Consider the following 17,890-nt stretch of genomic DNA (forward strand, 5'->3'; position numbering starts at 1 on the left):
TGTGTAGTGTCATGTCCATCGCATACGGCAGCGAACCTTGCGGGAAGCTTGCGAACAATAGGTGATGCAAGATGGATAAGGTTGTGTGAAGTTATGGCTGTAGGTTATGTACGCAAGAGCGAATCGTTTGGTCGAAGTGGCAGATGTCTTGGATCACTACAGCTGTACCGAGGGAGAAAAAATTCGCCCGTGGCATTTTAGTTGGAACCATTCCGCTGTTAGTTTTAAGAAATCTAAATATGGTTGGCCTGAAGGGAAGGCCACACCCCTGGAATGCGAGTTGAACGCCCTAACCACTGTAACAGTCAATTCGGTAAGACGATCACATTACCCAGTCCTATTTTCAGGGATGGCAATCCTCAGGTCAATTGATGTAAAATTATGACTTCCTGGTGAAATAAGTCTGCACGAAGAATCACACACTCTAACTGTATCCCGAGTTCACTGAAATATTCTGAGTTTGTTTGAGGACAGTCCACCAGACATTCACTGACCTGGATGAGGTCTCAGACGACAGTGGTTGGGCAGTGATAATCTTCTATATGAAGATGTTTGTCCAGTCATGACACAGCGAATCACAGAAATTGGCGAACATCATCGAGATGCCATTCACTATGATGGCGCAGGTAGCCAAATACAATAAGCAAAGAGGCATGCCCAAACTTGTGGGAAACATTCCTGACACGTAGAGTAAAAGAGTGTATAATATGGACAGATTAGATTAGAGATTAGATTAGTAATTGTTCCATAGATCATGAACATGACACTTCGTAATGATGTGGAACGTGTCAGGTTAATAAAAGGTGTCTATACAAGATATTACATTACACAAAATTTTACATAACACTTAATATTTTTAATTTTTTTTATCTTTTTTTGGGGGTTGGGGAAATTACGCACTTACTATATCCAAAAATTCATCTAATGAGTAGTAGGAGTTGCCATTAAGAAATTCTTTTAATTTCCTTTTAAATGCTATATGGCTATCTGTCAGACTTTTGATACTATTAGATAAGTGACCAAAGACTTTTGTGGCAGCATAATTCACCCCCTTCTGAGCCAATGTTAGATTTAACCTTGAGTAGTGAAGATCATCCTTTCACCTGGCGTTGTAGCCATGTACACTGCTATTACTTTTGAATTCGTTCGGACTGTTAATAACAAATTTCATAAGTGAATATCTAGATTGTGAGGCTACAGTGAAGATTTCTAGCTCTTTAAATAAGTGTCTGCAGGATGATCTTGGATGAGCTCCAGCAATTATTCCGATTACACGCTTTTGTGCAATGAACACTCTTTTACTCAATGATGAGTTACCCCAGAATATGATGCCATACGAAAGCAGAGAATGAAAATAGGGGTGGTAAGCTAATTTACTCAGACGTATATCGCCAAAATTTGCAATGACCCTAATAGCATAAGTAGCTGAACTCAAACGTTTCAGCAGATCCTCAGTGTGTTTTTTCCAGTTCAACCCCTCATCAATACATACACCTAGAAATTTTGAATATTCTACCTTAGCTACCGCTTTCTGATAGAAGTCTATATTTATTGATGGTGTCATTCCATTTACTGTGTGGAACTGTATATACTGTGTTTTGTCAAAGTTTAATGACAGCCCATTTGCAGAGAACCACTTAACGATTTTCTGAAGAACATTGTTTACAATTTCACCATTTAATTCTTGTCTGTTGGGAGTGATAGCTATACTTGTATCATCAGCAAAAAAGTACCAGCTTTGCATCTTCGTGAATATAGAATGGGAAGTCATTGAAATGTATTAAGAACAGCAGAGGACCCAAGACTGAACCTTGTGCCACCCCATTCTTGATTGTTCCCCAGTTTGAGAAATCACCAGTTTTTTGCATATTATGTGAACTGCTTATTTGAACTTTCTAGACTCTTCCAGTTAAGTATGATTTAAACCACTTGAGCACTGTCCCATTCATACCACAGTACTTGAGCTTATCTAGAAGTATTCCATGATTTACACAATCAAAAGCCTTTGATAGATCACAAAAAATCCCAATGGGTGACTTCCTGTTACTCAGAGCATTTAATATTTCATTAGTGAAAGTATATATAGCATTTTCCGTTGAAAAACCATTCTGGAAACCAGACTGACATTTTGTTCAATCTTCAAATGTGTGTGAAATCGTGTGGGAATTAACTGCTATGGTCATCAGTCCCTAAGCTTACACACTACTTAACTTAATTTATCCTAAGGACAAACACACATACCCATGCCCGAGGGAGGACTCGAACCTCCACCGGGACCAGCCGGACATTTTGTTAAAACTTTATTTTTACAAAGGTGTGAAGCTACTCTACAATACATTACTTTTTCAAGAATTTTGGATAAGGCAGTCAGAAGAGAGATTGGTCGGTGGTCGTTGACGTCAGACGTATCCCCTTTTTTATGCAGTGGTTTAAAAATGGCATACTTCAGTGTACCTGGGAAAATACCCTGCTTCAGAGAGCTATTACATAAGTGGCTAAGAATCCCACTTATTTCTTGGGAACAACTATTATCGTGTTGGAAATGCCATCAATTCCATGTGAGCTTTTATTCTTGAGAGAGTTTATTATCTTCCTAATTTCAGAAGGAGAGGTGGGTGGAATTTCAAATGTATCAAATGGTGTAGGTAAGGCCTCTTCCATTAACTGCCTTGCTTCTTGTAATGAACATTTAGATCCTATTTTCTCTACAACATTTAAAAAAAGATTATTCAAAATGTTTTCGACTTCCGGCTTGTTGTTTATCAAGTTTCCATTCGCTTTGATGGTGATGCCGTCATCATGTACTCTTGGTTGCCCTGTGTCCTTTGTAATAATATTCCAAATTGTTTAGATCTTGTTATCAGAGATATTAATTTCAGACATGATGCACATACTTCTGGACTTTTTAATAACGTTTCTTAATGTAGCACAGTAGTTTTTACAATATTTGGCTGTTTCTGGGTCATTACTCTTTCGTGTTGTTAGATACAGTTCCCTTTTGTGGTTACAAGATATTTTTATTCCTTTAGTAAGCCAAGGTTTGTTGCATGGTTTCTTCTAATTAGATTTAACTTCTTTCTTGGGGAAAGAGTTTTCAAATTCTCTTAGGACACGGGTCCTAAAACGCTTTGTTTCCATATTTTAGCTCACTTGATGCAAGGGCCAGTCAAATGAAAACGAGACAGATGGAAAGAATAAGTAAACTGTTTATTATGTCAAAGTTATTCGTCATAACTGTTAACTGGCAACTGAGGGCCAGCCCGCAAGTTGCTGCAGATAGAGCTGGGAAGCCCTTACAGTAGTGAAGATCAGTACAAAGGCATCGATACTTTTAGGAAAATTACCATTGTCGGTTGGAATAGTTGCTCACAGTCTGTATGCAATAGTATGAAATACAGTATACATACAAATGCAATCAGATGGTATCGCATTTGGTGTTATTAGTACAGTATACACTGATGTGACAAAAGTGTTGGGATAGCGATATCCACATATACAGATGGCGGCAGTATCGCCTACACATGGTATACAAGAGCGGCGATTTGATAGAGCTGTCGTTTGTACTCAGGTGCTTTTTGTCAAAAGATTTACGACGTGACTATGGTTGGACAATGGGAATTAATATCCTTTGAACGCGGAATGATAGTTGGTGCTTGACGCATGGGACATTCCATTTCGGAAAGCTTTAGGGAATTCAACATTCCGAGATCCACAGAGTCAACAGTGTGCCGAGAGTACCACATTTCAGGCACTACCTCTCACCATGGACAACACAGTGGTCGAAGGGCTTCACTAAACGACAAGGAGTAGACGCATTTGCGTAGAGTTGTCAGTCCTAACAACCAGCTCTGCCTGAAATAATCGCAGAAATCTATGTGGGACTTGCGGCGGACGTATTCGTTAGGACAGTGTTGCGAAATTTGGCGTTAATGGACTGTGACAGCAGACGACCGATGTCAGTTCCATTGCTAACAGTATGACTTCGCGTGCAGCGCCTCTCCTGATATCGTGACCATATCGGTTGGACCCTAGACGACTAGAAAACTGTGGCCTGGTCAGATGAGTCCTGATTTCAGTTGGTAAGAGCTAAGGTAGGGGTTCGAATGTGGCGTAGACCCCACGAAGTCATGGATCCAAGTTGTCAACAAGGCGCTTTGTAAGCTGGTAGTAGTTCCATAATGGTGTGGCCTGTGTTTAAAGGGAACGGACTGCGTCCTCTGGTGCAACTGAACCTATCATTGACTGGAGATGGTTATGTTGGGCTACTTGGAGACCATTTGCGGCCATCCACAGACTTCTTGTTTCCAAACAACGGTGGAATTTTTATGGATGACAGTGCGTCATTTCATAACATTTTGGACAATTCGAGCGAATGTTTTTGCCACTCAGGTCCCCCGACATGATTTACATCGAACATTTGTGGGACATAATCGAGAGATCAGTTCGTGTACAAAATCCGACACCGGCAACACTTCCGGAATTATGGACGGCGATAGAGGCAGCATGGTTGAATATTTCTGCAGTGGACTTCCAACGACTCCTTGAGTCCATGGCACGTTGAGTTGCTGCGCTACGCCGAGCATAAGGAGGACCGACACCGTATCAGGAGATATCTTATGACTTTTGTCATCTCAGTCTATAACAAGACGTCAACGACTGGAGTGTCAGAGGATGGAATTCGGTATAAAGGCAGTTGGCTCTGGGCGGTGTTAGTATGTGCACAGGTGCCTTTCCTGCAGATAGGAAATAGACACCATCAGTGACAGTGTGCATAAACCACGACTGTGACATAGCCATGTGGTCAACATTTATTATGCGATGAAAAAGCAGAAATCGGTGAGTAGAAGGAAATGGGACTCCCTAATTGCCAAATCGCCAAGAAGATCAACCGTTCAGGTACAATGATTAGAAATTTCGTTAGATTCGGAGCATGATATGGCCAAATTGGAAAATGTGGGAAAAGCGGAAAATCGAAACGGTTACTCTTGAGCAAAGCAAGGGCCGCAAACAGTTATTCCTCTCAACTTGTTGCTGGTTTATGTTCGTCGGTAACTACCAGACATGTACGACAAATTTTATCAAATCAAAACATCTTACATTCAAGAAACGACTGCAGAAACCTGCTCTGAGACAAACATAAAAAGGGTGAATGTAAGTTTGCTGAAAAACACATATCGTAGACTTGAGAATGGGTTAAAGTTCTCTTCAGTGACGTGATACTGAACTTTAATAGCCCGTATGAATTTCAGTTTGGCTGGCAGGATCTGAGAACAGAGCAGGAGGTAAGAATGAGCAGAAATTTTGTTGGTGGAAGTATTACGATTTAGGCAGCATTTTGCGGTAACGGTAAATTACGCTTTGCCTACGTGATCAGTAGAACGAACTCTAATATGTATACTTATAATGATGCACTAGAGACAGAATGGATTAAAATGTATGAGGACATAGGGAACGAAAATTTAACGTTTCAACAAGATAATGCATGTTTACAGGTTTCTGCACAACAGAAAAGTGGTCTGAAGATGAAGATACCGATGTCTTACCCTGCCCTGCACGTAGTCTGGATCTGAACCCCGTGGAAAATATTTGGGGAATACTTGCAAGGCGTGTTTATCGCAATGGAAGGCAATTTGAGCTCGTACGAGGTGTGATTGGAAAGTTTTAAGAATGGATCCGTTACTGCTTACTGGTTTGGCGGGCAGGTACACGGAGGGTGGGAGTGAGTCACTGCCTTATCCTCGAACGCCCTCTGACAGGAAACTGCATTTCCTTTATTCAGTTCGTTGTGCCATCTGGTTGAGTGCGGGTCTGTTAGGGCTTGTTGCCGGATTCTGTCTGCGTGAAAATGGACGTAAAAACGTAGCAACGACTTAGTGTGAAATTTTGTTTTAAAACCGTGAAATCAGCTTCTGAGACTTTCTTTTCTTTTCCTGTAGGCCTCAATCCTTCAGGGACGCAGGGTCGACCGTGTTAGTACGGACTTGGCAACGTTAGTGGCAGAGGGTGGCCGGATGCCCTTCCTGCCGCCACCCCGAACGCCCTGGGACGGAAGTAGTGTACCCCAGCTGTATGTGTCTAGTGTAAGTCATGGAATAGTGCGAACGTGTTCAGAAGTCTGTGTGTCGTCGAACTGAGGCAGAACGTGGGGACCAGCCCGGTGTTCACCTAGCGGGATGTGGAAAATCGCCTAAAAACCACATCCAGGCTGGCCAGCATACCGGCCCTCGACGTTAATCCGCCGGGCGGATTCGATCCGGGGCCGGCGCGCCTACCCGAGTCCAGGAAGCAGCGCATCAGCGCTCTCGGCTACCCTGGCGGTTCAAATCAGCTTCTGAGACTTACGAATTATTAAAAACAGCTTCTGGAGATAATTGTATGAGCCAGTCAAATGTTTTTGTCTGGTTCAAAAGATTTAAAAATGGCTACGAATCATTTGAAGATGAACCACAGTCCAGCTATCCTTCCACCTCCAAAACGAATGAAAATGTGAAAGTTGGCAACTTAGTGCACTCTGATCGTAGACTTACTATTAGGGAGATGGCTGATGAACTTAATTTAAGTTTCTATGCAGTTCAGTCAATTTTAACAGGAGATCTGAACATGCGTCGAGTGTCCACAAAATTCATTCCAAAAGTGTTGTCAAGTAACCAGAGACAATACCGACTTGAAGTGTGCCAAGAACTGATTAATCGGACTAAAAATGACCCACATTTGTTAAATAGGGTTATTACAGGTTACGAATCGTGGGTATATGGATATGATCCTGAAACAAAAGTGCAGTCTTCGCAGTGGAAGATTTCAGGTTCACAACGACCGAGAATAGCACGGCAAAGTCTGTCGAAGATGAAGACAATGTTGGTGATTTATTTCGATTCCACCGGTATTGTCCGTCATGAATTTGCCCCTGGAGGACAGAAAATTAACCAGGAATACAACAAATGTGTCCATGAGGGTTTGCGCGAAAAGGTGCAGAAGAGAAGGCCTGCATTGTGGAAAGGCAGGAGTTCGGTGCTGCACCATGACAATGCTCCGGCTCATCGTGCCTTCACCATCATTGAATTTTTTTACCAAACTCAACATTCCTGCGCTTCCACAACCGCCATATTCCCCTGGTTCGGCCCCTGCGGACTTCTACAGTAATGTTTCCAAAAGTGGTAACACCGTTGGAGTCGGTGTGTTTAGTCAGAAGTGGATTATTTTGAAGGAGAGGCATCACAGTAACATGTAAGTACCACCACCGTACAATTACAAGCCCATTCTTAAAACTTTCCAGTCACACCTCGTATGTGAGCTGAAAAGAGCGATACGAGAAGAGTAGGTGACAGTTTCACTGTAAGAACTACAAACCTTAATAAAATCAATGCTGAAGAGAATTTTGAGATTATTTGGAAGAACGGAGGTTGGACAAAGTACTGACAACGCAATAATACAACGGGACAGTGAGTGCCTTTGTACCGCGTTTAGGTACACTTTCACTGCACTATAGCGTAAAACGAAATACGTGATGGACACTGAACGGTTGATGCCACGTGGTCGACGCTAGCAGGGCAATGAAGTTAGTAAACCTAAGATTTACAACCTACTATACACAGTGACGAACTTTAATGTGACTAAATTTCATGTGAGTAAACGTGCCTTGTAATGCTGGTACGTTCTGTTTCTGTGCTTCTCATGATTAATGTTGCTGTGAAGAGAAGTTGAAAATGAGCTCTAAAATAGAAATGAAGTGTTTCCGGACCCATGTCGATGTAATACATTTTATTCCTCTACGTGTGAGGAATGTCTGCTGAAAATTTGGCCATAACATTTTGTTACACACGATATATGTTTTATAGGTACTATAAAAGGGCGTTTCTCCTAATGTGAATGAAGAGTTAAGTCAAGGTTTCTATGATAGGTTCATGGCCGAGACTCCTTTTTAGGGGACTGGTTCAAGAGCTCCGAAATTGTGTTCGAATTTATACTAACTTTTGCTATTTGAGAGTGTCCCCATTAAATACGAGTCTTCGTAGGACAAAGAAACCTTGAGGAAAGATTTGTAAAGAAACGCGAAAGGGAAATAGTGAGTAAACCACTGAAGCAAACACATTTTAATTTCCAAATGGGATGATAACATTTGCTAATTACGTACCATATTTACGGTCCATGATACCAGAGGGAGCTATAGGGGTAAAAACTGTAGAGGAAGTTCTTGGCATGGGAGAACATTCTGCGCCATTGCAAGTGTACCTTCTTCAACAATTTGTGGCGCAACTGGCCGACGGCCTCTTCCCAAATCGCTAGTTAATTTGAACTTCCGAATCTCGATTTTCAATCTGATGTGAAAAGACGACCACTCCGCATGTCTTCAGTGCGTCGATACTCGCGAAGAGAAGCAGCACTTTTGCTGTTGTTTTTATGAAACTGTTTTATTTGTAAAGACCAACTCACCTTATCCACGCACATGTTTACTAGTAGCAAACATAATTCACACTGATATTTGCAGGAGTCAGGTCCCAGATCCACCTGAAGTACTCACTGGCATACAGGAGTTGGCTTTTCAGCCCCTGTTTAGGAGACAGGAGCAAGTATTATAGGTGTCTAGGTGGATGATGGACAGTTTCCAGGTCACGCAGATGAAGCCTCCATCGGGCCTGCAGGGTGATGGCGGCCTCCGCACCCTGTCATTGTTGTCTCTGAAGTTGCAGTGCAGCTGGCAGCAGCAACGTCCTTCCAGTCGGAATCGTGGCCTTCCAGTTGGACTCGTGGTTCCCTAGACGATAAAAGACAGTTAGTCATGCCTAGGGTCGAACTCCATTGTCTCCCTTCGCTTTCGATACGTCCAACTGATACAAGGGCTGAGAGTATGCATTGAACAGTTGGCAGTCAGCGTTCAGCAATGAGAAATTTGTTAAGAAGGGTGAGGTATTTATGCTGGCGCTTCCCATGCAGTGGGTGGCGGTGGGGATTGGCTTCAAATGGCTCTGGGCACTATGGGACTTAACATCTGAGGTCATCAGTCCCCTAGAACTTAGAACTACTTAAACCTAACTAACCTAAGGACCTTACACACATCCATGCTCGAGCCAGGATTCGAACCTGCGACCGTAGCAGTCGCGCGGTTCCGGACTGAAGCGCCTAGAACCGCTCAGCCACCGCTGCCGGCCGGTGGGGATTGCTAAGTCACTAGGAGAGCTGACAGCGAGGGAAAACCAGGACACATGGTGGTGACTTTAGAACTTCGCAGCTTCAACTTTCAGCGGCTCTTTTCTGCTGGCTCGGCACCTGAATACTTATCGTCGTGTTGTACCTAGCCTCCCTTACGGCACTCTGCTTTGTCTCTAGATGGTGGTATCTCTCTGCTTCCGTGATGTCATTATGCTTCGCTTGAAGAATTGGATGCTCGTGTACTGCAATAGCCCTCGTGTTTCCAGTAACTCGCTCATCATTTCTCCTTAACTGGCAGTCTCATGATGACTGGGTGTTGTGTACTGTCCTTAGGTTAGTTAGGTTTAAGTAGTTCTAAGTTCTAGGGGACTGATGGCCATAGATGTTAAGTCCCGTAGTGCTCAGAGCCATTTGAAGCATTTTTTGAACTGGCAGTCTACTGGGCGTTGAAACAGGCGGTTCAGCTACCGGGAACTGACAAAATAGAGATTGGATGAATTTTTAGTGTTCACCGAGGTTTTTGTGTAATTCGAACGATGTATTGGTTTACTAGCGGCAACTGTTGACAGTTTCTGTAAGTGCACACTCTGCTCTGAGCTGCACATCTTGTAGACAACGGTAAGGTGCTCCGTTGAGTTCGCCGGATCCTGCACGGCCGCTATCGGCGTCTCATGGAAACCTGCAATTCAGTTGCTACGGCGCCCGTTGGGTGGTATCGCTACGTCAATTTCAACGAACACTTTTATATTTTCATCATCCTTTTACTGACTAATAAACGCGCTTTACACTGTCATTAAGAGAAGAATGTGTTCCCTCTAAGAATGATACGTATGCACTTTAAATTTCCAGAGGTCTGTTATTTATTTTTTATACATTACTCAGAGTATGAAAAACTATTCTTTTACAGCATTATATAATTCTTCTCCTAAGGTTTGTTCAGATGATGGCAGCAAGTTTCTGTTGAAACAGGTCATCGTGAAGTAAATAATATTTAGCGATCTTGGCTTCAGAAGAAATTTCTTTCGATCTCTTTTAATATTGTTGTTATTTTAAAGCATTATAAATGTTTTATTGTAATTAAGAACTATTATTATTATTATTATTATTACTGGTACTGATGAAATTATTATTATTAAAACGGTATTCTTTCGTGGCACGTTAAAAGTGGTGACGGTATTTATATTTGGGGTTGGTGGGAACGGAAGATAAAAAATTCTGACCCCTAATTCCCCCCCTCCCCCCTCCCCCTCCCACCTACTTACCATCACCCTGGGACTCGAATCCTGGACTTCAGCCTGGTAATATCTTGAGTGTGCACGTTACTTAGACGTCAGCATCGCTTAATTCTGCCACTGACTGTATGTCGTCAAGCTCCTTGCGTGAGTTCTTTTCTCGTCATCCTACCCCTTCGCACACCCATCAGCTGCCACTTGGCTCCCTGTAGCACCTCCATAAAGCATATATTTCTAGCAAATGACACCAACAAACTCCATTCGTCTCCCCACGCCTCAGAAACTCTATACCGATCCCTGTTTCTTTTTATCTCCCTGTAGCCTTCATTATGTTCTAGTTCCACTTTAAAAAATTCTCTTTCCTTTCGCCCGAATTTACACCGATATTCCTCACGTCAGAAATATCTAAGAAATATCTTCCGATGAAAAAGATACCGAGCTTTCCCATTGCGTTCAAAATTTTCTGATAAGCTGTACGCAACATATTCAAATGGCTCTGAGCACTATGGGACTTAACATCTGAGGACATGAGTCCCCTAGAACTTAGAACTACTTAAACCTAACTAACCTAAGGACATCACACACATCCATACCCGAGGCAGGATTCTAACCTGTGACCATAGCGGTCACGCGGTTCCAGACTGAAGCGCCTAGAACCGCTCGGCCACAACGGCCGGCAACATATTACCATAGATGGAAACCTTGAAATAATGTCTTGTGTACCCCAGTGTGGAGTAATAGCACCGATACTCTAAGAGTTATACATTAATGACTTAGTGAGTAGTACCAGTTGCAATCTGAAGCTTTTTGTGAACGACGCAGTTGTCTGTGAGGAAATTCTGTCCTGTAAGAATTTCAATAATATCCAGTTGGATCACGAAAAATTACCCGGCTCTCAATTTAGAGCATGACCCAAGACTTAATACCGAAGTATCATTTTACTAAAGGGTTACTGAGTCACATCTAGCTAGTAACATCATATAAATATTTTTGAATAATTATACATAGCGATGCGAAGTGGAACGACGACATAGGCTCAGCTGTACGTAAAGCAATTGGCTGACTCTGACTTGCTGCTAGAATACTGGCAAACTGCAGGTGGTTTACTAAAGTGATTGATCACAAACAAAACACTGTGTGTATCACGAACTGAATACTGCCTATCAGGTCGGACTGACAACGAACCCTGAGAATATACAAAGAAGAGTGGTGCGAATCACCATAGGCTTGTTTAACTGGCGAGAGAGGTCAACAGAAGTATGGCGGACCCTTGGAAAAACATGCCGCACATCTCGTGAAGACCCGCTTGCAAAACGTCACGTGCCTTTTTTTCAGGACAAAAACTGACAGCATTCTTCAGTCCCCTATATATCTATCCCGACTGATAGTGCTGATCAAATTACACAAATCACAGTTCACATGGAGGCATGCAAGCAGTTTTCCATGATCTATCTGTGGATGGAAATGATAGATATATTTGCGTATGATACATTACAAAGTACACAATGCCATGCACTTAATGTTTCATAGTCGGAGTTAAACCTCTGAACGTATGGATAAAACATCTCCTCTATAAAGTCTCCACAAAGACACACATCAAAGAAGTTTTGCATCACTACGGTTCCCAGAACTCCTTAAGATAGACGTTGACTGTGGATATTATATGACAGACACAGTCCCTTTAACTGTTCAGAGATTTTACTAAACCCACCCGAAGACGTAAACAACCATGCACGAGCAGCGTCTATTAGACGGAGGGAGTCCGACAGCCAATCAGTTCCAGTCATTCCAACAGGAAGGAGGTACACAGATCGTGTCGTTTGTAATTCAACCATGCCTACAGGGTCAGCACGGCGGTTCGATCGCGTCCGCGTTGTCACTTTGTGCCAGGAATGTCTCAACAAGGGAAGTGTCCAGGCGTCTTGGAGTGAACCAAAGCGGTGTTGTTCGGAAATGGATGAGATACAAAGCGGCAGGATCTGCCGATGACATGCCTCGCTCAGGCCGCCCAAGGGCTACTTCTGTAGTTGATGACCGCTACTTACGGATTATGGCACGGAGGAAACCTGACAGATACGCCACCACGTTGAATAATGCTTTTTGTGCAGCCACAGGACGTCGTGTTACGACTCAAACTGTGCGCAATGATGCACAAGTTCACTCCCGACGTGTATGGCGAGGTCTATCTTTGCAACCACACCACCATGCAGCGCGGTACAGATGGGACCAACAACATGCCGAATGGACCGCTCAGGATTGGCATCACATTCTCTTCACCGATGAGTGTCGCATATGCCTTCAACCAGACAATCGTCGGAGACGTATCTGGAGGCAACTCCGTCAGGCTGAACGCCTTAGACACACTGACCAGCGAGTGCAGCAAGGTGGTGGTTCCCTGCTGTTTTGGGGTTAACTTATGTGGGGCAGACGTACGCCACTGGTGGTCATGGAAGGTTGCATGGGGGCTTATTTATTTAGTTTGAAAATAATTTTTAATTTTGGTGGCTGTATGTCCGATTACGCTGTTTCGTAATCGGTTGGCCCTGACTAGTATTATTACGCAACCTGACTGCATAGAACAACAACAAAGAATGAAAGAAAATTTTCGTTAACACAGTTAATTAATTAAGTCCCCAGCAACTATAAAACCTACAAAACCAAGGCACAAGTATAACTGTTCTGTGTGTGGAAGTATGACTCAACGTACACATCTGGCATGCTTCTTCTTCAATAAGACAAGAAATTTCAAATACCATTTATACTGACGTGATAAAAAAATTAGAAATACTATAATTGCGCAATAAAACCAGAATTACACTCTAATACAAGAACACACGCCAGATGCTTTGTTGACTGAACCTGTAATGACGCATTATTCAGGACACTGAAATAATGAGAGAGAAAAAGAAAATTTTTTTTTACCTTCATTTATATTGATGGAAAGCACTCAAAACATTACAATATCTCCACACCGACTTGCTACTACCACATCTCAACAAGAACTCTCCAATATCACATCTCAGCAAGCACTGCCTACTAGCACATCTCAACAAACACTCTACTACGAGTTCTCCCCTAGCACTGACTACTACGAGTCCTCGACAGGCACTGACTACTAGCACATCTCAACAAACACAGACTGCTCCGAGTTCTCGACCAGCACTCTTCACTAGCACATCTCAACAAGCACTGACTACTACGAGTTCTACCCAAGCAGTGCCAGTGGAGGCGGCTGAATAATACTCTTTGGCGCAATCTCTGGCGCTGTGGCTCAGTGTAGCCACCTTTCAAGGTGCCGTAATGACTGTACGATAAGTGAATGCTATCCTCCAACCGATATTGCAGCCATATCGGCAGCATATTGGCGAGGCATTCGTCTTCATGGACGACAATTCGCGCCCCCATCGTTCACATCTTGTGAATGACTTCCTTCAGGATAACGACATCGCACGACTAGAATGGCCAGAATGTTCTCCAGACATGAACCCTATCGATCATGCCTGGGATAAATTGAAAAGGGATGTTTATGGACGACGTGACCCACCAACCACTCTGAGGGATCTAAGCAGAATCGCCGTTGATGAGTGGGACAATCTGGGCCAACAGTACCTTGATCCACTTGTGGATAGTATGCCACGACGAATACAGGCATGCATCAATGCAAGAGGACGTGCTACTGGGTATTGGAGGTACAGGTGTGAACAGGAATCTGTATCACCACCTCTGAAGGTCTAGCTGTATGATGGTACAACATGCAATGTGTGGTATTCATGAGCAATAAAAAGGGTGGAAATAGTGTTTATGTTGATCTCTATTCCTCGGAACTATGAATAGTGCATCCTGACAGTTTACCGAGTTACCTAGACGAAAGGGCTACGATCACTATCAACGCGCCGGCGACTGAGGGTAATGCAGGAACAGCGAAGCGCCACAAGCAGCGTCCGCACAATAAAGTACGTCATACAAAAGCATCAGCACTGGAACTGTGTCATCGTTAAATACGTAACTACTCTTTATGAGTACAACACAAAATATGTCTTAGTAACTTATCTGTTAAATTGTTTTAATTCATTTTTTATGATTGGAAGATTTGTAGGAGGAAGACGAGCAGTATGGTTGCTGATAGTCCTTCCCCTGTCTACGACAGGAAGAACTGATATAGCTAAACGCCCCACCTTCGGTGATTCGTTGATGCTAGCGATAGAAGCAATTTTGAACAGATTACACATTAATCTCTCAAGGAAACTGAAAAAGTTGCGTGCAGTAAAATGGATAGATAGGTTGGTTTCTTGGTATATCTTTAAAATAAATATTCATTACTTATCACTTACTGAAACAGGTTCTTCTTCTTATACAAGACTCTTACAAATTACAGGACAACATTAGGAGCCGGCCGCGGTGGTCTAGCGGTTCTAGGCGCTCAGCCCGGAGCCGCGCGGCTGCTACGGTCGCAGGTTCGAATCCTGCCTCGGGCATGGATGTGTGTGATGTCGTTAGGTTAGTTAGGTTTAAGTAGTTCTAAGTTCTAGGGGACTGATGACAATAGATGTTAAGTCCCATAGTGCTCAGAGCCATTTTTTTTTTGAACATTAGGACTCGATATCTTGACAACCATTATAATTAAGACTTGCTTCGTGAATTTCATTACAGTCACTGTTAGGGAAGTGTGCTTCTAATTTTATAATTGTTGACAGCCTTTAAAAGTTTTCTACCCGTGTGCTAGAAACTACAGCTGTCTCTAAAAACCATTGTCCTTCATTAATCATATGAAACAATATCAGTGAAGCAATCATAATCTTAGTTTCTCTGTTCATATCTCTTAATGGGTCAGTTTCCGAATGCATGTTTTCGTTTTTTGTCTCACTAGAGTTGTGAAAAACGATGAAGGAAAAGAATTGGAGATTTAAAAATAAAACTGCAGCTTCAATGAAAATACAAAGGTGTCAAATTATCAGATGGGCAAGATACATGAAGTGCCAGCTACGTCTGGTAGACGTAGCAATTGTCTCTTCACTTCATAGTGCCTATGTTCCTTTCACTTTGATAGAAAAAGTAGTAAAATTTGTTTTATGGAAATAAACAATATATATGTTTAAACAAATAACAGAAAGAAGGAATAATGAGAGGGAAAAATCCTTTTGAAATGAATATATAAATACTTGCTAGTTTCCCAACTGTCTACAATTCACAATTAATTTACTCTTTTCCAGAGATGGTGATGACCAGACCAAATTAGAGAAGCGTTTACTAAGCACGTTCTGCGATCTTGCAGAAACTGAAACAGACGTAACACCTAATATCACGAGCTCGTGGGATGCTGTAGAAAAATTCCTGGTGAAGGTATGTATGATTTTCCGAATTAATTCGAGGAGCGCAGAGGCTTACTTGAAGCAGGATTAAATACTATAGATATACATTTTATATCTTAGCAGTCGGCGAGGATTTATTGTGGTGAAGTCTTAGACAAACCCACTCCATGACATCTGATAATGCAAATCAACGCAAAAACTGGTAGCACAAAGACTCAGCTTAAAATTAACTTATTCCGCCGACCTTTGTGTCTAAAGCGTGGTTTAGAACTCAGCCCTTAGTCATTCCTACTATCTGCCTCAGATGACTTCCGTTCCATTTCAGCTGTAAAGTTCCATGGCAGAACAATCCTCTGAGAAACAACATTAGTCAGTGTTCATGGTCGTGCTACTACCTAGAAGTTACTGGTCGCAGGGGTGATTCTGCGACTTCGATTTAATGGTTAAAATAGGACAATAACTGAGCTGTCGAACCGTGGCAGAAAGTTCTGCGGATCGATGAGTTACGGTACAAGACAGATTACTCAGAAAGGATTCTGTGGGCCTCATGAATGACTGGCAAGCTATATTTGTCTGAACGCGTTTTGGCGGCACTATAATTTGGTAAATATAGTGCAGTTCTATAGGAGTTTGTTTCTTTGACTTTCTGGTAACACGCGGGTGATGTTGTTCAACGGCGTTCAGGAAAAATGTTTTAGACGCAATTATGGTTCAGGTTGGATTTCATTAGAAATCGTTGGGCTCAGCGACTGTGAAATGATTAAAATCACGGACGAATGCAGCAAACAGTCGAGTATCAATCCGTGTTTTATTGCACAATAAGGTATACTTCAAAATAATTTTTAAGGTCTGTTTTCTTAAAACTTGATTGTAGCCTCGTTCAGCATCGCACATGGGCAAGCTCGTTCCACATTATTTCTCATTATGTGGATAGCGCTGTATTACCTAACTTCATATCTGTGTTATTACAGTCTGCTTTTATCTATGCACTGCAAAATTTATAGTTACAGACTAGAGTTTCTGTTTAATTTTTTCGCTTTATTTTTATTTTACGTTTTTTTGTGGAACTGATATAAATTGCAATTTGTAACTAAAAGGTAACTAGCACAGGGGGGCGCCTTTTTCTATCTATGATGTACGCTGTGGCTGGCTGTGTAGGCTTGTAAACAGCAGCCTCAGTGTGAGTTATGCTAGGCATGACTTAAGGTCGTTTTCTGGGCCTATATGACTCGCTACTAAACTTCAGTTGGTACAGCTGCTCAATGTTTCTTGATATAATCAGTTCAAAGGCGTGATTCCTATGTTCTCTTCTCCTATTCCTTTTAGCACTAATGGTGGCCACACTGTAGCTGATGTCTAACTAGATAGGCAATAAAATGCAGATCGATAAACGACTGTTTGCTGTGTTCATCCCAATCAACACAATTGTTCCCATAGTGTTAGAGCACTAGGGTGTCGGACTTCTTTAATATTAGCTTGATAATGGCCTACGTTGCGGGCTTTCAAACAACTACGCACCCTTAGACGCAGAGTTGAAATATTAAGTTTTGGCTGGTTTCGTTGTCTAGGGGGGATACGCGGTTGCCGCATGACAGGCCAAATACTTCTGAGCCTACAGTATACGACAAGAATACACACATGAATCGAATGTCGAAGGTTTCTATCACTCGGCAATTGCGAATTATGAATGTAACGTATAAATTTATAAATGAAAGACTGCAGTTAAATAAAATCTGTAGGTACTATCTTAACGACTTTAAATGATGAGTACGATAGTAGAAGTACTTTTGCGAATGCGGTAAACTGTTATCGGTGTCGATGGTCCACCAATTAGATAAAATATAAGTTGAATAACAGGGAAACAATAGATTCCTACAGCACATAATTAGTTATGAACAACAACACAGCTCGCTAGATATTCACTTCTAAACGCACTCTACGGCTTCACTGCAGAAGCCACGGAAATCACACAAGAGCACAGGTCTGCACCCCGAAATATTTCTATCCTCCGTGACCACCCGAAAACTGCTCTACTGTCCAAGCCTTTCCGCCGAATGTCCGTCCATCTCGCTGTACTTTACGCGTCCAGCACCCTCTCCCGTGTCCCGTGCCGTACCGCCCAGAACTGCCGCACTCCTCACCCGGACTAGCTTCCATGCTGTCTCCCCATTCACGACCGCTGTGATTGGCTAGAGCGCTCGC

General features: G+C 42.5%; 1 protein-coding gene across 1 annotated transcript in view; it reads left to right on the forward strand.

Annotated features, from left to right (window-relative positions):
* Positions 1–17,890, forward strand: part of LOC124606304 (pickpocket protein 28-like) — a 109,564-nt gene that overhangs the window by 19,948 nt on the left and 71,726 nt on the right. Inside the window, exon 4 of the mRNA XM_047138286.1 lies at positions 15,590–15,719. Coding sequence (XP_046994242.1) covers positions 15,590–15,719 — 130 coding nt within the window. The remainder of the gene's footprint in view (positions 1–15,589; positions 15,720–17,890) is intronic.

This window comes from Schistocerca americana, chromosome 3 (assembly GCF_021461395.2).
Source record: "Schistocerca americana isolate TAMUIC-IGC-003095 chromosome 3, iqSchAmer2.1, whole genome shotgun sequence".
Lineage (NCBI taxonomy): Eukaryota > Metazoa > Arthropoda > Insecta > Orthoptera > Acrididae > Schistocerca > Schistocerca americana.